The following is a 24,361-nucleotide window of genomic DNA, read 5'->3' as shown; positions in this document are numbered from 1 at the left end:
AAGAATCCATCAAAAAAGTTAATTAATAATAATTAAAATCAAGAAAAAATATAAGTTTCTTTCGAGGTAAGGAAACTTGTAAAAAGTCAGGTACGCGATCACATGATGCCCGTCTCCCCACTTTGCGTAACCAAATGGTCGAGGTTGAAATAAAACCCCAGCAGAAGTAAAAACAAACATTGGCGCGTATATAGGACAATAAACTTGAACAGGAGCGAAGATGAGACGTAACACCATGTAATTTATGCAAATTACTTTCTAATATTAAAATATTAAAATCTTCAATAAATTATAATTAAATTAATTTTTTGACTGAGTTTGACTAGAAGCATATCGAAAAGCTAGATTAAAGTGAAAATAGCGGTTTTTCGACACTGAATATTTACAAATTAATTTTTTAATTTGGTGCCAGATTGACCGCAGCTGTTCGAATGCGCATGTGCATGAAGAGTTTTATAGTTTGTCGAAATGAAAAATGAAGGACACCGTTAGAATGCAGAAAACCATGGTGCATGCCAAATATATAAGCACCCACTTAAAACCAAACTTTTGTCTTTGTCTAAAGATTGTCTCTACAGAAGTTATTAATATTTAGGATATTAGTTTAAAATCTTGTATTTCCTGGCATGAGATTCACTCAATCTTTAATTTTACAGAGTGCTAGAAAGATACAAGCTTTGAAACGAGTGTCCTACAACATTTTATTTAATAATAACAGTAGAAATCAAATTTATTATCGCTCAACAATTATTTTTTTGGTTTTTCTACAGTAGTCAAAAACAAGTAAATGTCATCGTTTAAACTAAAGAATAGCAGGCGGTTGGGAAGAAGTTTGCTTAGCAACTTACTTCAGAAAGTATTGGGTTCTATACGATTTTCCGTTGCTAAAACATGAGTTTCTACTGTTAGTATTAAATAAAATCTATTTCTTTCTTTTGTCCACTGCACTTAAATAAATACAAATGCTAAAAATAATGCTGTATAAAAAATCACTCTTAACGCCGAACTAGAAGTGTACTTGACTTAATGCAGCGTGATTATATCGAAGCGCTGCGGAGATTGGTATTTCACAAGGATACAAGCAAAGAGAACCCACGTGCAAATTCCTACAGCATGTGCAGAGTATCAAGCTTTGGGAAGCTCCTCGTTTTGTTAGTCTATATAAATGTAGTACACTACATGTGTATACGACAGTGCCTTAACATGTCGCACACGGTCCATAAGGCATACGGGGAAGTGCTGGTTGCTATTTCGCTCCTGAGCGCATTTACGAAAAAAAAATTTCACATGGGAAGTGAAAAAAGCTAAAAAAGTGTTTTTTTCTCAGAAAAAGCTAAAAAAGAGAGGAGCTATGAAAAAAACCTAAAAAAGCTAAAAAAGAGAGTCACTTTAAGCCCTGTAGTGGGAACTTTTTATTTGAAAAACGCACCGTAAAAGGTTTGTGGACGTAAATTTCTGTATATCACGGTGTTGTGGTAAAGTCTTTAACTTATTTAAATATTTTTAAAAATAACTGAAATATTTCAGATATCCAAAAATTCGAAGATTGTCATAAAACTTTTTGTGTTCCAATTTCTATGTTTTAAAAAGTTGACAATCATATTATTTTTGGATTTCTATTTCAATTTTTAAAAAAAGCTTTGAATATAAAGAGAATATTAGAATATAAAGTTCTAGAAATATTTATCCATTTTCATAAAGATTTTCTAATAAGTGGCATTTCTTCTGTTTATATAGACTTTATTTTCAAATCTATTGAAGTTTGAAATGTAAAAACTTACATTGCTTAATTTAATTGGGAAGGATGAATATTGTATAGAATTATATTTCGGAAAAGCTATTTTCAATATTTTTAGTTGAATAAATTCTGATGTGAAAACTTCTTATAGTCGAAAGAGAATGTTGTGCAGGTAACTATAAAAAAAAAATCAGAAATCCTAAATAAATATATTTTATGCATGATAAGATGTCAAAGTTCATTCCTTAAGGTCTCACAGAATACTCTGTCATCTGAACAACTGATTTTAAGTGCCATATGCCCGTTTTTAAACATTATTATTGTTATTTTGCTCTGTATTATTTTAATTACATTCTCTTTTGTTCTGAAACTGATTACTTTTATTGGATTTTTTATTATTTCTATTATACAATCTATATATATAAAATTTTTATAAATTACAACATAGGTGTGAAGAATATTGTGAAGCAATGAAAAATGATTTCTACAAATAATTGTAGAAATTAAAATAAAAATACAAATATATAAGATGACATAAAAGCATTAAAAATGTTTTTTTACTCTTAAATCATTATTATTACAAAAATGTGAAACTTCTGATTAAAAAAAAAACAGTATTTAATAAGTCTTTCATTTGATAAGTTATAAGAATCCTAAGATTTTTTGCTACCCATTACATTTGTTTTTGTAATTTTTTAAACTGGCATACAATTCATATCTTTTCTATTAGAATATGATTATTAAACACACATTAATACATGCATTAATTAAATCATCAAATAATGCAAATGCATTATTTGATTTTTATAATTTTCAATCAACAAATCCTCATGATAATGCAAATGAAAATTAAGATATAAGATATGCAAATAATAATAAAAAAAAACTTTATATATAAATAATATAAAATTCTTTCAAGTCTAAAATACAATATAATAAAATAAAAGCAACATTTTTATGCCAAGATTAGTGTCTAAAGACTATTTTATGCCCCTATCAATTCACAGTATTGTATAAAATAATTGATATGATAATTAAATCCAAACAATTGTAACAACGAATCAGGCTATTTTTCAGCTACTATTAATAAGTGGGAGTTGCAGGTTGAAGTCTGGCTCCAGGCCAATTCTTTTCTTCCAGAATATTCAAAATTTTTAATAAATATTAATTTAATTATACAGTCGACTCCGCATAAGTCGACACCGTAGGTTAATTAGTCAATTTTCTGTGGTCCCGACCGACTTACATAGGCAATAATGTTATTAACGTTAAAAAACTCAGTATACTTGACATCGTTTAACTCATCACCACTGGATAAATCAACATACTTTTTCTGTTTCACACTTTTTAGAATTCTGATAAGTCGATTCCCCCCTGAAAAATGAGTTCATACCACACAGCTTATTGTACGGTGTAAACTCATTTTTTCAGGAGGGGAGTCGACTTATCAGACGTCTAAAAAGTGTGAAACAGAAAAACTATGTTGATTTATCCAGTGGTGACGAGTTAAACGATGTCGAGTAAACAGAGTTTTTTAAGGTTAATAACATTAATGGCTATGTAAGTCGGCTGGGACAACAAAAACTAACTATGTAACCGACGAGTGTCGAGTTATCCAGGTGTCGACTTATGTGGAGTCGACTGTAATTATTAAATTTAATAAGAGATGGTGCCTAATAGTACCAAATTAATTAGAATTTAATAATTAATAGTAGCCAAAAAATAGCCCAATTCATTAATGCAATCATTTGAGTTTTATTAATAACATCAGGCTTTGACATGTTTATATATATATATATGATGTGATAATAGGGCATCACTTTTCAAAACCAATATATGGTGCTAGTATCAGCCTTATGGATACGAAGCTTCCTGTTTTGTTAGCTATACTGTATTTATGTTGTTTAAAACTGCTTTTTTACAGTGGTGATAAAAAAACTGCATCACCTTAAAAATCTGAACGTTTTGCAAGTTTTTTTAAATAATTGTGCAATATTTTACAAAAGTTGCATCATATGATAAAAGTAGCAAGCTACCTGAATGAGTTGTATTATTTGTGTAAGATTGCATCAACCAAAAATCTCTATAAATATGGCCCAAACTTCCAACGTGCACATTTACAACTTGGACTGCTGTGCTGCATTATGGCAAAATATGTGCAACTATTGCCACAAAAGAAGAGTATGGCCATTGTTTTACACAAAGAAGGACTTGCTACACATTCCATAGCAGAAAGAATGGGCTGTTTGTAGTCTACTATTGTTCGACTTTAGAAGTTGAAGAAAACTGGAAATACAGCAAGAAAGGGTGGCAATGGTTGTCCACACTTATTCACAGCAGCCCAGGACAGATATTTGATATGATTATGTCTTTGGAACAAAAGGTCATCATCATCAGACTTAAAGACAGCATGGCAAAAGGAATTGGGTGGCAAGCATCCACGTCTACTGCACAAAAATGGCTGTTTGGATCAAGCTTGATGGCATGTCAACCCAGAAAGAAGTCTTTGCTGACTGCCAAAATGAGAAAACAGCATCTTGCATGAGCAAAAGAGCATCAAGAATGGACTATAGATCAGTGGTGTTTTCCAATGAACAGCAGACTATTTAAACTGTATGGCCCTGATGAATGGCAGACTATTAGGCATTGCAAAGGAGAGGAACACCATCCAAATTGTATTGTCCATACCATCAAGCATCCTGTTTTCCAGGTGGTTTGGGACTTTATTTCCAATCAAGGAGTTGGTCACTTACAATTTGTGTAAGGAACAGTAAACACTAAAGTGTATTTTGACATTTTGGATAAAAAATTGCTCCCACCATCTGGGAATCGTTTGGGTCAGTTTCCAACTGCATATTCCAGGATGATTCTGCTTCATGTCATAGGGCCGAATTAGTAAGGAATATGTTCAAAATCTTCCCTAGGCATCAAGCTTTAGTTTAACTGGAAGCTTAGTTGTATTTTTCTTTTTGTTTTCAAATTGCATGCAGGTTCAAAAATGGAAAAGTGACCATGGAATAAACAGTTTGACTTAGCCTGGAGATAGTCCAGACCTTAACCCTAATGAAAATTGTAGGAATAAGATTGGCATAGAAATAGTGAAAAGAAGCCAACACCACTTCTATAACTCCAGGAGTCACTAATTCGTATATGGCATCAAGAACTGAGTAAAGAAAAATACATTCAAGGACTCATCCAATCAATGTCCCAGAGATTTAAAGCCTTCATTAATTCTAGAGGAACAACCAAATATTAAGTTCTAATTAACAGTTTTAATAACATTTCTATTTTACTTTTGTAGGTTTTTCAATAGAAAAACAATCTGTGTTGCATTTTTTGTCGTCCAATTGGATGCATCCTATATTGTATTTATAACAATTTAAGCTTTGCATTTACATAAATTTAACAAAAAGCATTACATTTCTGCAGTTAGCAGTTAATAGGATTACTTTTACACAATTTCAGGTACATTTTCTGTTAATTGTTTTACTACAATCTTTCACAGAACTAATAGTTGCAAAAAAGTGAGAGTAATGCAGTTTTTTTTACCACCACTGTACTTATTTAGATATTATTAAAATGCCAGTTAATCATTGTATGCATCAGTATAATGCCAATAATAAAAAATGTCCAGGAATTTATGTAATTTAAAATTTCAAAATTTTCAAATGACTCAATAAGAAAAAAAGAAAGAGAAGTAAAGATAAAAACTCTAAAGAAAATCAGCCGATACACTTGAATCTTTATCAGGCATTTTTTTGAAAATGATTACAAAGTTATTAGTATGGGCAAGTTTATAGAATGTTTTCTAATTTATGCATTTTATGAAGTGTTACTTCCTATAAGTAGAATGACTTTTATTTGATAAAAAATGTATGATGTATACAAGGCCAGCCTGAGAAATAGTGGAGCCCGGTGCAAGATTGTCATGCTGGGCTTTTTAATAAAAAAAATAGCAGTTTCAAAGAACAAAATAATATTTTAATGGTAAACATGATGTGAGAATTGGAATTTTATGAGTTAATTAGCATGGAAAATACATCTTGGTTTTTAAGTTGTTAATAAAAAAGGAAGACAAAGCTGTCACTTTTGAGTTAGAAAGGGAAATCAACTTCCCTTTCACACATTTTTATCTCCAACTTTGACAACCATCTACAAATCTGCCCCCCTGTACATCCCTGTAAATTCTTTTATGCTATTGGTCAGAAAGTACAATAAAAAAAGGCAATTTTTCCAGCATTCGAGGCAGTTCCCGATTAATTTGAACACGCCATAAGAAGGATAGAGCTCTTCAAAGATTTCTCTTGTGCTTCAGAACCAGAGTCTCTCGAAAAAAGATTTACCTTGAGTTCCCGCTTCACTCATCCTCCTCCTCCCAGACCTCATCTGGGAGGAGGAGGATGACTGAACTCAACTCCACACTAAAGTTTTATCACGGGTCCACAATCCCTCCCTCTCAGAAAAGTTTATTAATTTAATTATTAGCATGCCTAATGCTCTAATTAGGCTTGTGTCAAGAAAAACTGACAGGTAGATCAAACGAACTTCCTGTCCTCAAATTTTACAATACTTAAAGCCCATCCTAACAACCCTGCAGGTGGATCTATCCGATCTGAGACCAAACAAGAAAGAAAAACCATTTCTTACTCACCAGATTCCCACAATACCATCCATTAAATAGATTAGCAAAAGTTAGTTAACTTAGTGAATAATGAAATGATCAATTTTTAAATTTCGCAGAGTTAGATCATGCAAGATCACAGGGGGTTGCACCGTTCACACCGCCCACCAGCCTAGATGTACATTTAGTGCTTTTCACAGTTAGGCTACATATTTATTGTGTATAATCAAATCTGTCTAAAAGTGCAGAAGTTCTTGTCAAAATTCTAGTTAAACATACTGACTACTGACAGTATTTTGTATTTTTGTTTTTTCGTCATTAACTACTCTTTGTAGCCTATTAATACCAAAATCTTAATATAATGCATTTTTTATAATGAATTTTTATTACACTTCTTAAATAATATGTAACTATAAAAAAACATTATTATTAATTATGCTATATGTAAGAAACAAGAAAATTAACACCCAGGCGTTAAACTATGTAGGAATATCGCTATAATTACTAGCGCTTTCGACGAAACTTTTTTTATCTTCATCTTCAGGTAGATAATAATGGTTAAAATCCTTTTTCGAACCGAAAATTTTTTGAAATGAACAAACCGCTTTAGAACTTTGGAACAAGATCAACGATGGAACTGAGCGAGAAGAAATTTAAACATGCGCGCATGGTGACGTAGCGCATGCGCTATAAAATACTGATATGTGGAGCTAGAGGTGTTGCCTTAATCTGTTATATAAGTTGACCCACATAACAGGCAAATCAAGCATGGGTGTGTTGCACGGATTTAGTGCAGCAGTAAGAAAGGCCTCCCAAATAAACACGATGCTCCTGTTATTACAATGCCTGAGCATCACCACCTGGTCCCACAGCGGGGTGTATAGGTGCTGTAACACCATTCTTGCTAGTTCGGTATCACCTTTGTCTGCCCTGATGGAAAGTTGGTGTTCGAAAATACGACAAGCCAACATTCTAGTTGTCGCACCAACGTAGTGGGTGTGAATACCACATGCAGTATTTTCCAATGGGATAGAGTAAACTCCAGACCTCTCTAGTATGGAGGTAGCATCCTTGTCATTGCACAGTAGCCTCCTAAGATTTGGCCGTGGGGAGACTGGTAGAAAAAGCGCGTGTTGCCTAAAAACACGGCAAATATGGATGGTGACTCAGCCACAGAATGGTAATGCGGGAAGGACTACCGTGCATTCCTTTGGAACATGTAACGCCGTGGCAGGAAAGAGCGATCTTTTGACCTTGTTTAAGACGTACCTGTACTTGGCATTAGTGTACCCCACCACGTTTACTGCTGAGTGAATGGCATTAAGTTCAATGTCGACAGCTGTTTGATTGGAAGATAACAAAAAAGCCCTTCTAATTAATGGGGTGATAGCTGCATTAACATAATGCTGCAGCTGGAATGCTGTAGCAGGGATTAAAGGTGGTAAGCAGCTGAATTTATGGAACACGGAATACGATAAAGCTCCCTGGGATTTGGAGATGTTTAGATCTAAAAACGCAATAGCCTCTTCATTTTCTTTTTCCCAGGTAAAGCTGTTTCTTCTCGCTCAGTTCCATCATTGATCTTGTTCCAAAGTTCTAAAGCGGTTTGTTCATTTCAAAAAATTTTTGGTTCAAAAAAGGATTTTAACCGTTATTATCTACCTGACGAAGACGAAAATAGTTTCGTCGAAAGCGCTAGTAATTATAGCGATATTCGTACATAGTTTAACGCCTGGTTGTTAATTTTCTCGTCTCTTGCCTATTCAGTGATCAGCGTGAAGTCCACCATCGTTACAATGCTATATGTTGCCTGAATTCAGATGTAGGATGACAAGAGCAAGATCAAAACCAAAAACCGTCAGTGTAATAATTATTACTTTAAGCTTGGGCAGTTTTCTAAAAGTTCTGCTTTGTTCTTGTTGTCATCCAGGCCTGTTGTCAGAAAATTTCCAGAAGGGGGTTTCAGTAGAAAAAGAAACATGTTATGTAGGCCTATGTTACAAAATAACTTTTCATGTCTTCAAGAAAACCTTCAATTGCCTAAAACAATCCTTGGATGCAATGTCACAAATATATTTACAACTCCGTCAATATTGACATGAAAATCATAATGACAATGAATTAGGGGCAGTCTGATAAGATGATGCTCTCATGTCTTCTCAACATTCTGGCTAACCTTTTGCATTCATATGATGCTGTGGGGATTGTGTCACAAAGTTTTAGCAACATGAAAATGTTTGGAAACATAATTGGATTACATGTTTTCAACAATTCAGCCAAAGTGCAGGGCAACTTCTCGTCTGTCTTTTTGCTAATCCAGTTCTTCCATCAATATATCTTGCCTTCAAGAAACTCAGGACTAAGCAGGTCATCATAATACATGTCAATGAGTCTCTCAGAAATGCAGTTGTATATTTTTTTAAATTTAATTTTCATCAAATAGCTTGAAAATGTCACATCAATACATTATCTTAGAAACTTGTATAATACTGTAGAAAATTTTTAATATTATATGTACAGTACATATGTATTGAGAGACTTCTCACCTATGCCTGGATCATAATTCATTATTAATCAACATTTATACAATAAAAACAAAATTCAAGCTTTAAAATATTGTATTTTTTTATTGTTAAACAGTAAACAGTCAGTTTTATTGTTAAACATCAATCAGAGCCCAGCTTTGTGACAGTATTATAACTCTAGATGATGGAAAAAGGAGGTCTACTGACCTATTAGACCCCCAGTGACAACACACGTCTTGGCACCTAATTCTTTTAATTTCTTCCTTAATTCAGCAACTGTTATTTTCTTTAAATCCGGGTTTTTACAAGCAGACCAAAACTTCTGCTCAGCTTCCACTATTTTACGCACTACCGGAAGTTAAGTATATATCAAACTGACACTAGCACTGCTAGTGACTAGATCTAAACTGTGCATGCCTCATTACAATACTCCAGCCTCTCAGATAATCTTCCAAATATTCAATTGAAAGGAAACTGAGTGGATCCCAGCACTAGATGAAGTAGACACCAGATGAAAACTGGTATCCCATTGTCTTCAGATACTGTATGTATTGTCCGAGCTATTCTATATCCTATTTTCATGATGTAACATTTTAAATTATTTGTTGATGTTAATTTAAAAATTATTACAATATATATTATTGTAATCATTGTAATTTCATTATCAGAATAATTACATTTTATTTTTTCTTGTTTATAACTTCATTCTTTTAAAATTAATATTTGACAGATGCATGATAGAAAGATATTTAAACAATAATAATAAACAAAACATATTTATACAGGTAGTCTTCAGTTAACATGGTAGGTACAGTACATTCCTTGAAAATAATGTATTAAGTGAACTCACCATAGTAACAGTACAAAAAAGTAATGTGTAGCATGAAAAGCTAATAAAAATACAAGTATATCAGATGCACAAAAGCATTAAAAGTTTTATTCTTTTTGATACTTTCAAACTCAAACTCTGCAAGCCTAGAATATATCATAAAAATAGCAACGAACAGAACCTTAAAATAAATTCCAGGATATTTTATACTTTAAAAACAAACGTTTTCGATCTGCTCAAGAGATCATCTTCAGGTTTCTCGAAATCAAAACACTGAGATGGAACGTTTTTAAAAAATATTCCATCTCAGCATTCCAATTTAGAGAAACCTGAAAATGATCTCTTGAGCAGATCGAAAACATTTGTTTTTAAAGTGTAAAATATCCTGGAATTTATTTTCTGTTCGTTGCTATACTTTCAAAATTTTATAGTTAAAATTTATGTATTAACTGAGTTAACTGATGTGTTGACAATAGATTACATGAATAAGAATTTACTAAAAGCAATTATATTACTTTAAAGAAGTTTCTTTCAATATATGCTGGTGACATAACTCCATTTCCTAAATTCAATTTTTATAAACAAATTTTTGATAAATTGCAGATTTATAACTTGTGATATATTTTTACATCTCCAAATCTGACACAAGATAACTGTATAAATAAAAATGTATTGTTTAATGATAATATTTTATTACTGTTTAATAGATAGGCAAATGAATAATAACAATCCTTTTTTACATTATTGACATAAAATATTTTAAAATTCTTATATTATTTATTAAACATACAATTCAATTAATGATATGTGATTAATACAGAACTGAAGTTAATCAAAGATTATTATTATTATTATTGTTATGTTTCAATATAAATGTACGAATATATAATCATGGCATGCAACGTAATGTTAATAAGATTATCAAGGCAAATAGTAAAATAAAACAAAGATATACAAAAAAATAAACTGTTTCTAATGGTTAATTGCATAGAATATTTCAAACATTAAAAAGAAATATATTAATACATGCAATACATTATTTGTTTAAATAAATTCATTCTATAAGCACACAGAATAAGTTACATAGTTTAAAAACAAAACAAAATTTATATTACATAAAATAGATTTAGTATATTAATTAAATTTTCTGAAAACTATTAAAAAATTAATTGTTTATTTTAATTTATAAAAATACATAAAAATATAAAAAGTACAAGTATTTAACAAAAATATACAATATATTGTATTATTATAATAGCAATTAGAATATTTAGTAGTATTTTATTTACTATAACATATATAATATATATCATATGATTTTGAACAATGAAAAAACTTTAAACTGTAAAATATAATTTTATATGCACAAAACAAAAAACTTATGTAAAAACCAGTAAAATTGTAAAAAAAATCATAATTTTAGAAAAGAAAATTTTATTTCAAATAAAAAGAACTCCATTTATTTAAGAGCTTAATAAGAATAACGTTTAGTGTAAAGAATTTAGAAACATTTTTATGAACAATAAAATCCTGAGGATGAAGCATAGTTCTGAATTGCTTGGTATATAGGAAATAATATACTTTGATATGATAAGTTGATAAATTTTTGAATAAAGCAGTGTGTTATATGATGATTTAACAACATTTTAATAAAGTTTCTAAAAACTTTTCAAATAAACCTTCATTATTAAAATTTTCTTACAAAAATTAAAAATTATAATTTATCATCTCTTCAATGAGGAATTTACATTTAATTTAAACAATGTTTACTGAATATTAGTTACAAATCTGTAAACTGTAGATATATTTAAGTTATACAAATTCAAAAAATTTTTTATTGCATATGTGATTTAAATACATACATTACAAAAAGAAATTATGCTTAAAAGTTAAATGCAACAAAAGACAAAAAATAAAAACACATTACAGTTATACTTTTTGCAAAAGAAAATAACATGCTTTTTTATAATAAAGATTAATAGATAGTATAAAAAGGAAATTATTATTATTATTATTATTATTAAGAAGTTAAAATTTAAAAATACAAAAATTAATTAATTCTACTTTAGAATTTTAATGCTGTGTTTTAGTAAGCAAGCTCTTCAAGAATACATTCCTTGAATATTTGAATCTTTACGATTACACACACAAATATTAAAACAGGTATTTTTCCTGTTTGTACGTACTTTATACACTACAAGCAGGAAAATTCCGTGAATTAAATCATAATATAAATAAAAATGCTTGCAACTATGCATTTATTTTATTGTTTTATATAAATGGAAAAATTATTATTACTACTTTATTTATTCTAAATTATTTTCATTATGATTACACAATAATTTATCAGTTACTATATTAACAGTTACTTAATACAAATAATAATCTAATATTAATTAAAATTTATATTCATGATTATATAAATTATTAAGTTACTAATCAAAATACTTTTAGTAAGAATTTAAAAAAAAAAAAAAATAGTTGAATTCTTTTACAAGTCTAAAAAGGAAAATCATTGAGTTTTACAATATATATTTTATTTATGCCAATTTAATATACACTGGCATTTCCAGAAATTTAATTCTAGTATAAAAGAAGAGCCTACTGTTTATTAATATTAACATATCAAACATAAATTAGTAGAATATTTAGTCTTGTATTGTTTTAACATGCATAACATACCTACAACTAATTATATAATTAATTTTTAATTTTTTTTATAGTCAATGTTATATTTTATTTTAAAAAATAGACAGATATAAGTTAGTACAGTACATATATTAACTATTGCAATAATATACCTTGTTTCAGGGACAATCAATAATGAAGAATCAGTTGAATAATTATGGTTAATTCTAGTTAATTTTGATGCAGTATAATGCTTTCCTCCTAATGCTTTATCATTCTAAATTAAAAATATAAAGTATAACTTTTATGACAAACGAATTCAAATAATTTGCATTAATTTAAAAAAATTATATCTTAAAGTTATAAGATACACCCATTTAAAATTATCTTTGTTTTTAAAATTATCAAAACTAGATTATTTTATCTCTTGACATTGGTAAAAATTAATTATTTGGTAGCAAAATATTAATTTAAAATTAATGACAGTTTTAATATTTTAATAGACAAAATGATAAAAATAATAAGTTTCTAATAATTAATTTTTAGTCATATAGAAAATACAAAAATAAAACAAACAGTTATTAGTACATTTTAAATTCTTTGTTAGAACTTGTTTGATTGTCTGTTTCCAAGTCATATATTTAATGCAGCGTTTCTCAACCTGGGGGTCGCAACCCCCAGCACGTACACATCAAGATGGAACTTGTAAATTGCTCATGTATGTACACGCCATACATGCATGTTCATACCCGTCACTATAAACACAGCGACATAAAATAATAAGAATAGTTGTATTACATTTTTTATACTGTCGGTATTTTCTTAATGTATAAAATTAGTGCAATGTGATTATATAATATTTAAAAAAATTTACATGTATAATTACAGTCAAAATTCAATTAATAATAGTAAGGCTTACTGTTGTTATTCCTTTGGGTGGGTGGGGGTGGGGTCGCGAAATATTAGTTTTATCTATATTTACTATTTGGGGGACGCGGGGATAAGAAGGTTGAGAATCGCTGATTTAATGTAAAAGTATTATATTTACAGCTATTATAGTATTTTCACTTATTGCAAATATTACAGATTTATATTAAATATACACAGGGTTTAATAAAGAATGAACCTATTAAATAAATTAAATAAAAAATTAAATTTTTAAAATACATTATAGCTATTTTATAAATACATTAATATATAATTATTAAAATAATAATGAAATTTTACTGTCTGTCAGTGCTAAATATTTAATGCCAACACATAGTAAAATTTCATTGTAAGATATTGGCATAAAATATAAGTAAAATCTTACATATCTTATATAAATTTTTATTTTGGAAAACAAATGCAAATCTAATATTAACTTGATAAATATTAGACATCTATCTATCTGGACAAAACCAGATATGAATATTCAGTCTCAGATCTTTTTAAAAAATTAAATTTCTCCAACATACATTATTAATGGTCCTCTGATGGCATATATCTAAATTATGTAATTTTTAGTATTTTAATAAAAAATAGTAAACATTTTTATAAAAGTAATATACACAACACATTCAACTATTAGTGACATACATACTATTTATATATGCATGTTTTAAATGTTTATCATTTTTCTTATCATATTAATACATTCATTTTAAAAAAGATAATTTATTGGCTGTATTGTAGACCAGTTTTTGTGTCCCTGAGCCTTCTACGTAGGGATTTGTAGCACTAGCCAATCTTGCTTGCTTATCTCTGAGAGTATGTGTACCACTAGTTGAGAACTGCTGTTGTAAAATGTAAGAATACAGTAATTACCATATTTACTCACATATAAGATGAGGTTTTTATCCATTTTTCACTGCTACAAAAATTTAGGTTGTCCTATATGCACGCACGAAGGATTCTTTTCGTTTTTGTATAATTTTTGTAAACTGTGTATTTGCATTTTTTACCAGATTCTCACCTTCTGGTGTTTAAAAACAATAGTATTTTATCTGAGTCATTTGAATTGTTTTTGTGTATTGTCAGTCAGGAGAAAAAGATGAATTGCAATAGGAAAAGCAAAGTTTTTGAATTGAATTCCAAAATTATATGGGAGCCTGATATAAGTTTTAATCCATTCCCATGTGAAAACAGATGATTATTTAGAAATCAGAATTCGAAGAAACTCATAAGTGTAATCAACGAAGAGCGGATTCGACTGTTAAGAATTGGAAAAAAAAAAGGTTTCCAATTGTGCAGCTTTACATGAACAAATTATGTTGTCAATTTTACAAGATTTTTCCTTAAAGTTTAAAATGCCAGTAATTTTTGCAGGACAATGTGGGCATTTATGCGCATTTGATTTTTTATTTGTTATTAAACAAAATAAAATTAGAATTGTATTAATAAATCTAATTTTCTTTATTTTGATCTTTAAAGTCACACCTCGTCCTATATGTGAGATCATCTTATATTCGAGTAAATATGGTAATATAACCAATAAGAAATATATATATGAAAATTCAATTTATCTTGTAAGATAATTGAGATTCGAGGGTTGGATGTCATGCCAATCTTTTGTTTAAGCAGATTTATCTATTTTCTTGTGTATTACCCATAATAGAGTATAACCAACATCAGCTTACATCCCAAAGAAAACTGTTACAATGAAAATAAAAATGTTGTATGAACATATTGTCATATACTTTGTCCCTCTGAAGTTGCTGATGAAAACATGTCACTTAACTCATATGCAGTTTAAAGGTATCTTCTCAAGCATTCCACTTCTTCCCTGTTTTTTTTTCATTTTATTTCCACTAGCAACTCATTGATGTATTTATAAAGTAAGTGAAACAGATTTGAGATCAAACCACTAAACTGCATTAAGTATCAAAAATATCAATTATGCCTACTCCACCAAAAATGAACTTTGATTTTATGATAGATTGTAATCATCAGACTATCCAATAGAATGATAAAATTCAATTTTGTTTATCCAATTACAGTTTAGAAAAGGTTATTTGTTATTACTGTCTTTCATCTTGAAAATTAATTAACAATGTTTGTCAACCTCATAATATTTATTTATTTATTAATTTATTATAAAGATAATGCCATAGGCAAGAAGTTCCTTCACTGCTTAACATTAATTAACATATTTTATTTCTAAATTTAGATTATTTTAAATCCAATATAAGTAAATATTTCCTTAAATCAACAAAACATCAATATATAACAAAATATTCAGAGATTCTATTTCCTATTTTACTTTACTTACTTAAAAAATATTTAAAATGAATAATTAAATATTACTTTTGTATTATAAATTCCATTTCAGTAATATGTAAAGATAATAGTTCATACAGTGAAACCTCACTTAATGAGCACCTCGCATAATAAGTATTTCGTATAACGAGCAAAACAAATTGTAAAAATTTGACTCACTTAACAAGTGATGTTTCGCATAATGAGTGACAAGGAGAGACGAAATCCCAGATTGTGTGCATGCTCCATCAGTCTGTGTTTAGCACTCGTTCCGCTAGCATCTTAGTGTCGCTCGTGATCACACATTTTTCCAAACTTGTGTTCACACATATTACGTATAAACATCAACAACCATAGCCTGTTATATAATAAACATGCCAAACGATATGTACTAAATTTAGGGCATGATAAATTCCAAATTAAATTTTAGAAATGTCTAAATTAAAAATTAGGGGATACTATAGATTACCATCTATGGAATTTTGGGACTGAGTATATTTCTGAACTGAGGGGACCGAGACGAGTTAAACGATACCCTACTTTTGGACTGGAGACGAAAAATAAAAAAGTTATCATACTTTTTTCCAGAGATCGCGTGATGATAGGGAGTCACGTCGCTCTCTCCGCTAAGTCGGCCTCACTATCGCGATTGGGAGTCGTGTCGCTTGCCGTTAAAATTGCCTTTAGTAGACATTTCCCCCCCTTTTTTTTACTTTGTTCAAAAACTACCGTGAATCAATAACTAGTGACATTTAGCACATGGTGGCCTGCCGGCGGCTTCCCTCCAGGAAGTCAGTCAGGAGCACGAACAGTGGGAATGGCCGCCACGTTTGCTGCCATAAGTAACATTAACTGAAATGGCGATCGCGCAATGATCAGAAGTCACGTCACTCTCTCCGCTCTCGTATCGCGTGTTTAACCCTACTGGAGATGACCGTAGTCCAACGTCATGGTTTGCAGACTTTACCGCAAGATGGCAGTACTAGCAACTATGGTGCTGTCTTCATGAGAGCATTAAAAAAGTATGATAACTTTTTTATTTTTCGTCTCCGGTCCAAAAATAGAGTACCGTTGAACTCGTCTCAGTCCCGAGTTCAAATATGTAATCAAAGTCCTGAAATTCCATAGGTGGTAATCTATAGTACACCCAAAAATTAATTATTTATAATTAATTTAATTTAATAGGAGATGGCAACATAACTATAAAATTAATTAATTTCTAATATTTAATTATAGCCTTTACATAGCCCAAGAATTTGGCATATCGTTTGGCATCTTCATCAGACATATTATATGCAATTTTTTTGTTTTCTGCAAATCAAATTCTCATTCCAGGTTGGTTCAGTCTGTGCTAGAAGAATGATGATGATGATTTACGCTTCTTAACAATGTATATTGTGTAATTTTCTTTAAATAAACATTATACATAAAATATTTGAGTATTTTTTTTTGGCGTGGAACACATTATCGTATTTTACATTAATTTCTATGGGAAAAACTGTTTCGCATTATGAGTAAGATTCTGGAACGAATTATGCTCGTTAAGCAAGGTTCCACTGCATATCATTTTTTAATATCATCACAATACTTTGGAATTCAGTCATTTAGTAGTTATTGGCTGATTTAAATTAATTACAAAATATTTTGAATGAATATAAGAATGCAAAATCAAAATACTATAACATGAAAATCAATATAGTGGATGTTACAGATACAGAAGAACCTGATTATCTCAAAGTGGTTGGGTTGCCTCAAAATTGCAAATCAATAAAAATTGCATATTCCATACTTCTACACAATTCTACACATCTATTGTATATATACTTGCTGACTTGTTTGGAAACAATAAATAACTTCCTAAGTGATTAAAAAAATGATAAGAACAAACCAATCATATCTAAGTACTGCAATTTGCATACTAACATAGAATATTGAAACTACAAAATACTGTAACAAATGCAATATAGAGAACAAATGGACTACACATTTATGTATCACATTTTATTATTTTGAGGAGAAACAAATCATACAGATTTGTTTCTTTAAATAATTTTCTCCACATGCAATACGTATTAAATCATTTAATTTCTCAAATGTTGCACTCCTGACAGAAACATTGCCAGCAAGCTAATTCCAGATCATCATCTTCGTTACTTAATGATGAATGTGGTAATTCATCTGAGATAGATAATTTTTCCAGACTGTACTAAGATTCGTGAAATTCAGAATTATGATCAGTTATTTCTCAGATATTTGATTAAATCTAGTTCTGTGTCTATATTTTGCTGAAGAAATTTCCATTCTTTGTTCTCATTAGCAGTGACTTCTTGTATGGCTGTCCACAGAGGAGACAAACATGGCTCTTGCCCTCCATTGGAATTGAATAAAATTTCCATAAATTATAATGGTAAAAGTGATTGAGATATGTAACCATTCATTCTTGACTATGGGATGCTTTGTCTCTTTTTGTATTAATGCAATACTATAATATATAATATACTTATGAAAAATATCAAAAATTTGATTAAATAAAAATTTATAGATGTAATTATATGTCTCCAAGCTTTGCACTGTTAGAAAGTTTTCTGCAATGCCCATCGTTATCTGCATTGATTCTCCATCACTACTCCAAGTTTGGCAAACAAAACCATACTATGAAAAACAATTGTATTATAATAGAAAGAATATCATTCCCTTCTATTATATATTGATAGTTGCATATCACAGTTTAATAATAGGGTCCTAGATTAAACACTTATTTGGAAAGTTAATGTTTCATTTTTTTCTGTGTGTCTTCAGATGATTCTAACCAGTAACTACAAACATTCCTTTTGGGAAAACTACTGAGATGATTCAACGGTCATCCCAATAGTTTTCCCAAAAGGAATGCTTGGATTTTAGTTTGATTACAGGAGGATTTTAAAAATTTAATATATCAGAAGGAACAGTAATGAGGTTAGTTTCTTGTACTACATAAAGTTAGCCTACCTTTGATGGATGTATGGAGGAATAATGTTTGAGAAGACAGACAGCAATCAGTTGAGGTAGATATGATGGTACCTGAGACAATATAGTGTGTTTTGCTTAGAGTAATACCCATCTTGGCATGGACACTTTGTTTCCATACAAGAATACAGTATTCAGATAAGGAAAAGACAAGAATAAAAGCTGATATTCTTAGAATCTTAGCACTGCTTCTTCAATTTGAGCATGGAGATGATATTGTTCCTGGATTGGATTTTAATTTTAGTAATTTTAATGTTTTTTAAGTGAGACTCCTGTCTAGAATGACACCTTGATATTTTGAGAACTATTCAAGGTAGATTTGACTTTAGCAAAAAACAGATTTAACTGATAGTTTGCTTCATTATTATTGAAATGGAAAAAAACTAGAGGAACAGAATGAAATAATACTGTTTCAGAGGAATTTGGTGTTAGTGTATCTAACATAAGGTGACCAGACGTCCCACTTTTGGTGGGACAGTCTCAATTTTTAACAATTTGTCCTGCATCCCATGGCATTTTAAAAAAGTCCTGAGTTTTGGAAAAATTAAGTTTTTGTCAATTATGTGTCATAAACTTATATCTTATGTTTGAGATTCATAAAGATCATTTTATATTACACTTATCAGTACCAAGGTGTGTGTGAGCATCAGAAATAAAGAATGCTGTGCCAACAAAACTATGTTCATGGTAAAGACTGACAGAAAATGGTTTGGGGCGCACAGCTGCAGCAACAGCGTAGCACGTGTTCACAGGCTGTCCAAACCAGTGAACATTTTGTTCATTGCATGTTACGTGGTGCAAAGCTCTCATCTGTTGCTGCCTTAGAAAGCTAGTGACTAGTGAAAGTAAGCACATTGGTTTGTATCATTCTATTGCTAGCAGTGGGGCTGGGATTCATTTGGTTATGACAGTATTATATAATAATAAAATTATAATAATAAAGTGATACTCAAGGCAAATTCAGAGGAAAAGTAATACAAGTTAGTATTATTATTATTTAGAAAGAAATACAGAAGGATTAAAATAATTGTTAAAATATAGTTTGTCATTGGTAGCAAAAATCTCAACAAAGAACAAATGGTTAGAAATATTTCATCATTTTGAAACAAACTATGTTCCATATAATAATGCATTAAAAATTGTGGAATATACACTGTCCTTACTAGGAACTAATGCCACAACAAAACACATTTTTTCTTCTGCATGTAAATAAACTGTGGACATCTGATAAACACAATTAAGTATTGAGACTTTGAAAGCCATATTATGTGTGAAGTATAATTTAACAAATTCTTGTGAAAAATTTCATGGCATTTTAAACAACGACAGCAATCTACTAAAAATAATTAACTCAACTGAGAAATGAAATAAAGAATAAATGGTTTTTAAAGATTTATAATCTTCTATATAAAGCTGAAAAAATGGGCAGTCTCTTTCTTTCTTTCTTTCTGTCACGATATGCCAAAAATGGTCACTAGGGGCACCCCTAGCTATTATTTAAATTAATTTAAATTAACAATATAAATTATTTTATATTTTTACAGTATAATATTCAGTACATTATTATTTTTATTTGTAATTTAGTATGCCCTAATGCCTGCATCGGGCCTTTCGACTTGTAGTATATATATTTATTATATTTGTAAATTTTACGTTTTGAAATTTTAAAAAATATAATACAATACAATTTTTGCATTTTTTGATAATAAAATTTTGTTGCTCTAGAACAATTTTTTTAAACAAGACAACCACTCCCCTGTCAATTTTGTCCCGCTTCACCAATGTTAAAATCTGGTCACCTTAATCTAACACCAAATAGGAAAAATAACTTTTCAAGATAGATCACTCTTTATTTGAGATCTTTTCTATTTGGATGAAAGTGGGAGCTTGAGGTAAGATGACTCCATCAATGTATGTAAATTTGAGGTCTAAATCTTAATTGTTATGGAGGCAAAACTCTTGAAAATCAGACCAGACCAATTATACTAAGTAGCTACAAACAATCTGCCAGATTATCTGTTAGGTTATATTAAAACTAATTTAATAATTATATATAGATTAAATTAGCCTTAATATAGCCAACAGAAAATCTGGAAGATTGTTTGTAATTAATTAAAACCAGACAATTGGATTTGTTGTTAAACTGAGTAATACTCTTTCCATCAGTTTTTAGAAAGAGTACAGCAGGGATATTAATAGATCTAAACTTCCTGCTTCATTAAGAACTTTTTCTGACTTTTGAAAGGCAATCTGAATAATCTTTGCTTGTTTCTATTCTTTTCATAGTTTGGAAGTCTAGATGATGTAAGTAAAACGTCTTGTCAATCATGTTCTGGAAGGGCTGGCAATAAAATTTATTAAACTGTAGCTTTAATTGTAACAAGTATCTAAAAGTATTTCTCTATATTCACTACACTGAGTTAGAATTTAACAAACTGCTTTTAACCTTTGTAAAATATGACAGTATTTTTTTTCAAAAACTTAATAAAACACCTAATATCACTGAGAAAAGTTATTTTATCACAAACGTTTTCAGCCTAATGGAATAGGCGGCCATCTTCAGGTGACTGGCAATTAAATGTATTTCAAAATTGTATTAAATGGAATGTTTGAAAATTACAAATTACAATTTTTTTTTCTTTGAACAATTCAACCAATCTGAAAAGTTTAACTTTGATATGGTCCCTGTACTAGAAAAGGTTGGACATCATTGTACTATAGCAATATGATACATAATTGATCATTTGAGAAAACATTAGTTTTATGCATGCATGATAGTTATTTATATATGTAAAAGTGAGAATCAGGCTGAGATTAATATTGAGAAGATACTTTCTATAGTTTTTGGTTTTGTTCGTGAATTATTGTTGAGTGTCGTATATCATAAATGGATTTCAGTTAAAATATGAAATTTACATAAGCAAATTAATGATACAAAATTAACAAAAAACAATGTGTATAAAATAAATTTTACTTATTTATACATTATTGAAATTGTAATAAAATATTGCAAATCCCATTTTTCAGATGCTAAACTGAAAATTTTACATACAAAACAAATTTATAATATTTTTATTTATTTTTAATATCATCTTTAAAATAAAAGCTAAATAATTTGTTGATATATTCTAAAATATTCATTCTCCAACATGAATGTGATCATTTGAGGCTACATTCCCAATTAAACAAATATTAAAAGACAATGGAAGCACATTGAAAATGAAAAAAAAACTAATGAAAGAACTCAAAAATTTACTGTTTATTGTTCATGATAAATAAATAACATATATATATATGTTATGGACAAAGTGATTAGTAAGGGCATTATGAGTAATGTCCAACAAAATCGAGCATTGTAATAAATTTCAGATATTTATCAAATTGACTGGTCATTATGAATACTGCTATCATCCAGTCGGGCAATGTGATAATATATTGAGGAGTGATCATCTGACATACACTAGCCAATCAGCACTCGCATCCAAGTTGTGCGTGCGTATTGCGTTTAGTACTGAATTTGGCAGTGGTCACGACTGTTGTGCTCTCGACAGATTTCTCCCGGAGGGGAGCCACCAGCCGGCCACTGATTGTTTAACATCACTAGTTATTTATTCGTGGTAGTTCTTGAACACACGTATCAATATCTAGTGATGTTAAAGAATCGGTGGCCGGCCGGAGGCACCCCTCCGGAAGAATCCATCAGGAGCACAAACAGTTGCAACCACCGCCATGACGATGCACATAGGTAAAATTTTACCATTTAATTAATATAGTTAATAGTACTTAGTTTTAAAAGATTACATGTTCTTAAAATACTTTGAAATAATTCACAAAAAAATAAATATTTCTAAGTGAAATAAGTAGAGTTTTTTAATCAAATTAAAATGTCACAGAATTAAAAATTTGGTACTAAACACGATACGCACGTGCAACTGAGTGCCGATTGGCTAGCGTATGTTGGATGATCACGCCTCAACGTATTATCATCACTTTGCCCGACTAGGTGATAACAGTATTCATAATGACTGGTCAATTTGATAAATTAATCAATATTTATCACACTGCATGCCCTTTTTGGTCATTATTCATAATGACCAGACATTATGAATAATGCCCGATTAATCACTTTGTCCATAACATATATATTAATTTGACATTTCAATAAAATTTATCAACATCATTCATATTATTATTGTAACAATATGAAAATGTTTCTAAACATTTTAATAATGTAATATGTTATATAAAATACTGTACAGTACATGTTATTACATGTACAGTACTTTATATATAGGGTTGCCATAATTACCAAGCATTGATACAGGACGTATACCGTATTTTACGGACTATAAGACACTATGGACTATAAGACGCACCTTAATTTTTAAACAGTTTAAAAAAAAAAAAATACCTATAAGACGCTACGGACTATAAGACGCACCTGAATTTTGGAAGCAATTTTTCGAAGAAAAAAGTGTGTCTTATAGTCCGTAAAATACGGTATTTAAGTGCTAAATAAATAAAACATGAAAAAAGTGGATAGGTAATGGTTTATTTTACTCTGATAAAAAATCAATAAAGTTTAAGCAATCTAATAAAATGAACACATTGAATAATAAAAAAGATGCAAGGCTAATCCTTTTTAGCCCAGTCATATTTTAAAGTTGATTTTACTTTCTTAATTATATCATTTTCTTCTTTCACATAACTATAAAATTGGGCAAAAGTCATTTTAAAATTATAATGACAAATCAGAATTGCTTCAATTATCTCCAATTTCAACCTGTTTCTTTCGTCATTGAGTTGACATTAGGGAAAATATTCTGTCCATATTTGCATTGTGGGCTGGAATGGCAAATACATATTCACATAACTTTATTAGACATGGCTTCTATCAATATTTAGGGAGAAAACGGGACAATAGTAATATGGGACAGTAATGAAGTATGATGACAGTCCTGTCCGTATATACAGGACATATGGCAACAGTATTTATATAACATCTAATATTTAGAAGTAGAACATCTAGGCACTAAAAATGATCTAAGCTACTACTTTTTGGGTTATAGGAGTGATAATCTATTACTTATGACATATGATTTTGTAACTACTTACGTGGGTTGTTCAAAAAGTTTCCAAACTTTTTGAATAGCAGGCCTCCAGTTGGTTATTTTTTTAATCTGCTTGGAGGCATTGTGTCTGCAGAAACCTTCTGAGCAACACGTTTCAACCCGTTTGTTGATATCTTGTTTTGATGATCAGTTATGGCTGTTTATGTGAAGTGGTGTTCGTGGGGTTTGGCGAAAAATCAAATCCACTGAAATGTGCTCTTTGACAGAGCAACATTGTTCTGTGAAATTCTGTGTGAAACACGGGAAATCTTTCACAAAAACTTTTGAGTTGATTACCAAGGATTATGGTGAGGGTGGATGAAACATCCCTCACCCCAAAAAAGCTTGACAAGTTCACTCAAATGTTAAGCTGATGTTAATTGTTTTTTTGATGCAAAGGGGTTGTGCATCACAAATACCTACTTACAGACCAGACCATCAACACAGAGTACTACCTGGGGGTTATGAAACACCTAAGAAACAGAATCAGACAAAAACAGCCTGAACTTTGGAGGAGCAGCGAGTGGTTTTTTCACCACGACAATGCGCCGGCTCATTTGTCCCTCAGAACTCGTGAGTTTTAGGCCAAAAACAAGACCACTATGCTTACCCACCCACCCTAGTCACCTGACCTGGCCCCATGCAACTTTTTCCTGTTCCACAAAC

The 24,361-nt window shown here is 30.1% G+C and overlaps 1 protein-coding gene across 4 annotated transcripts in view; it reads right to left on the bottom strand.

Moving 5' to 3' along the window:
* The window catches only part of LOC136979097 (uncharacterized), a 74,516-nt gene that overhangs the window by 17,597 nt on the left and 32,558 nt on the right, over nt 1-24,361 (bottom strand). For all 4 annotated transcript variants that reach the window (XM_067275036.1, XM_067275016.1, XM_067275022.1 and 1 more), the window contains one exon: nt 12,515-12,618. In XM_067275036.1, the coding sequence (XP_067131137.1) occupies nt 12,515-12,618 (104 nt within the window). The remainder of the gene's footprint in view (nt 1-12,514; nt 12,619-24,361) is intronic.

The sequence above is a fragment of the Centruroides vittatus genome, unplaced genomic scaffold (genome assembly GCF_030686945.1).
Source record: "Centruroides vittatus isolate TY-2023 unplaced genomic scaffold, ASM3068694v2 contig_1154, whole genome shotgun sequence".
Classification (NCBI taxonomy): domain Eukaryota; kingdom Metazoa; phylum Arthropoda; class Arachnida; order Scorpiones; family Buthidae; genus Centruroides; species Centruroides vittatus.
Note: the sequence above shows the minus strand (reverse complement) of the source record. Positions and strands in the feature narration are given on the sequence as shown.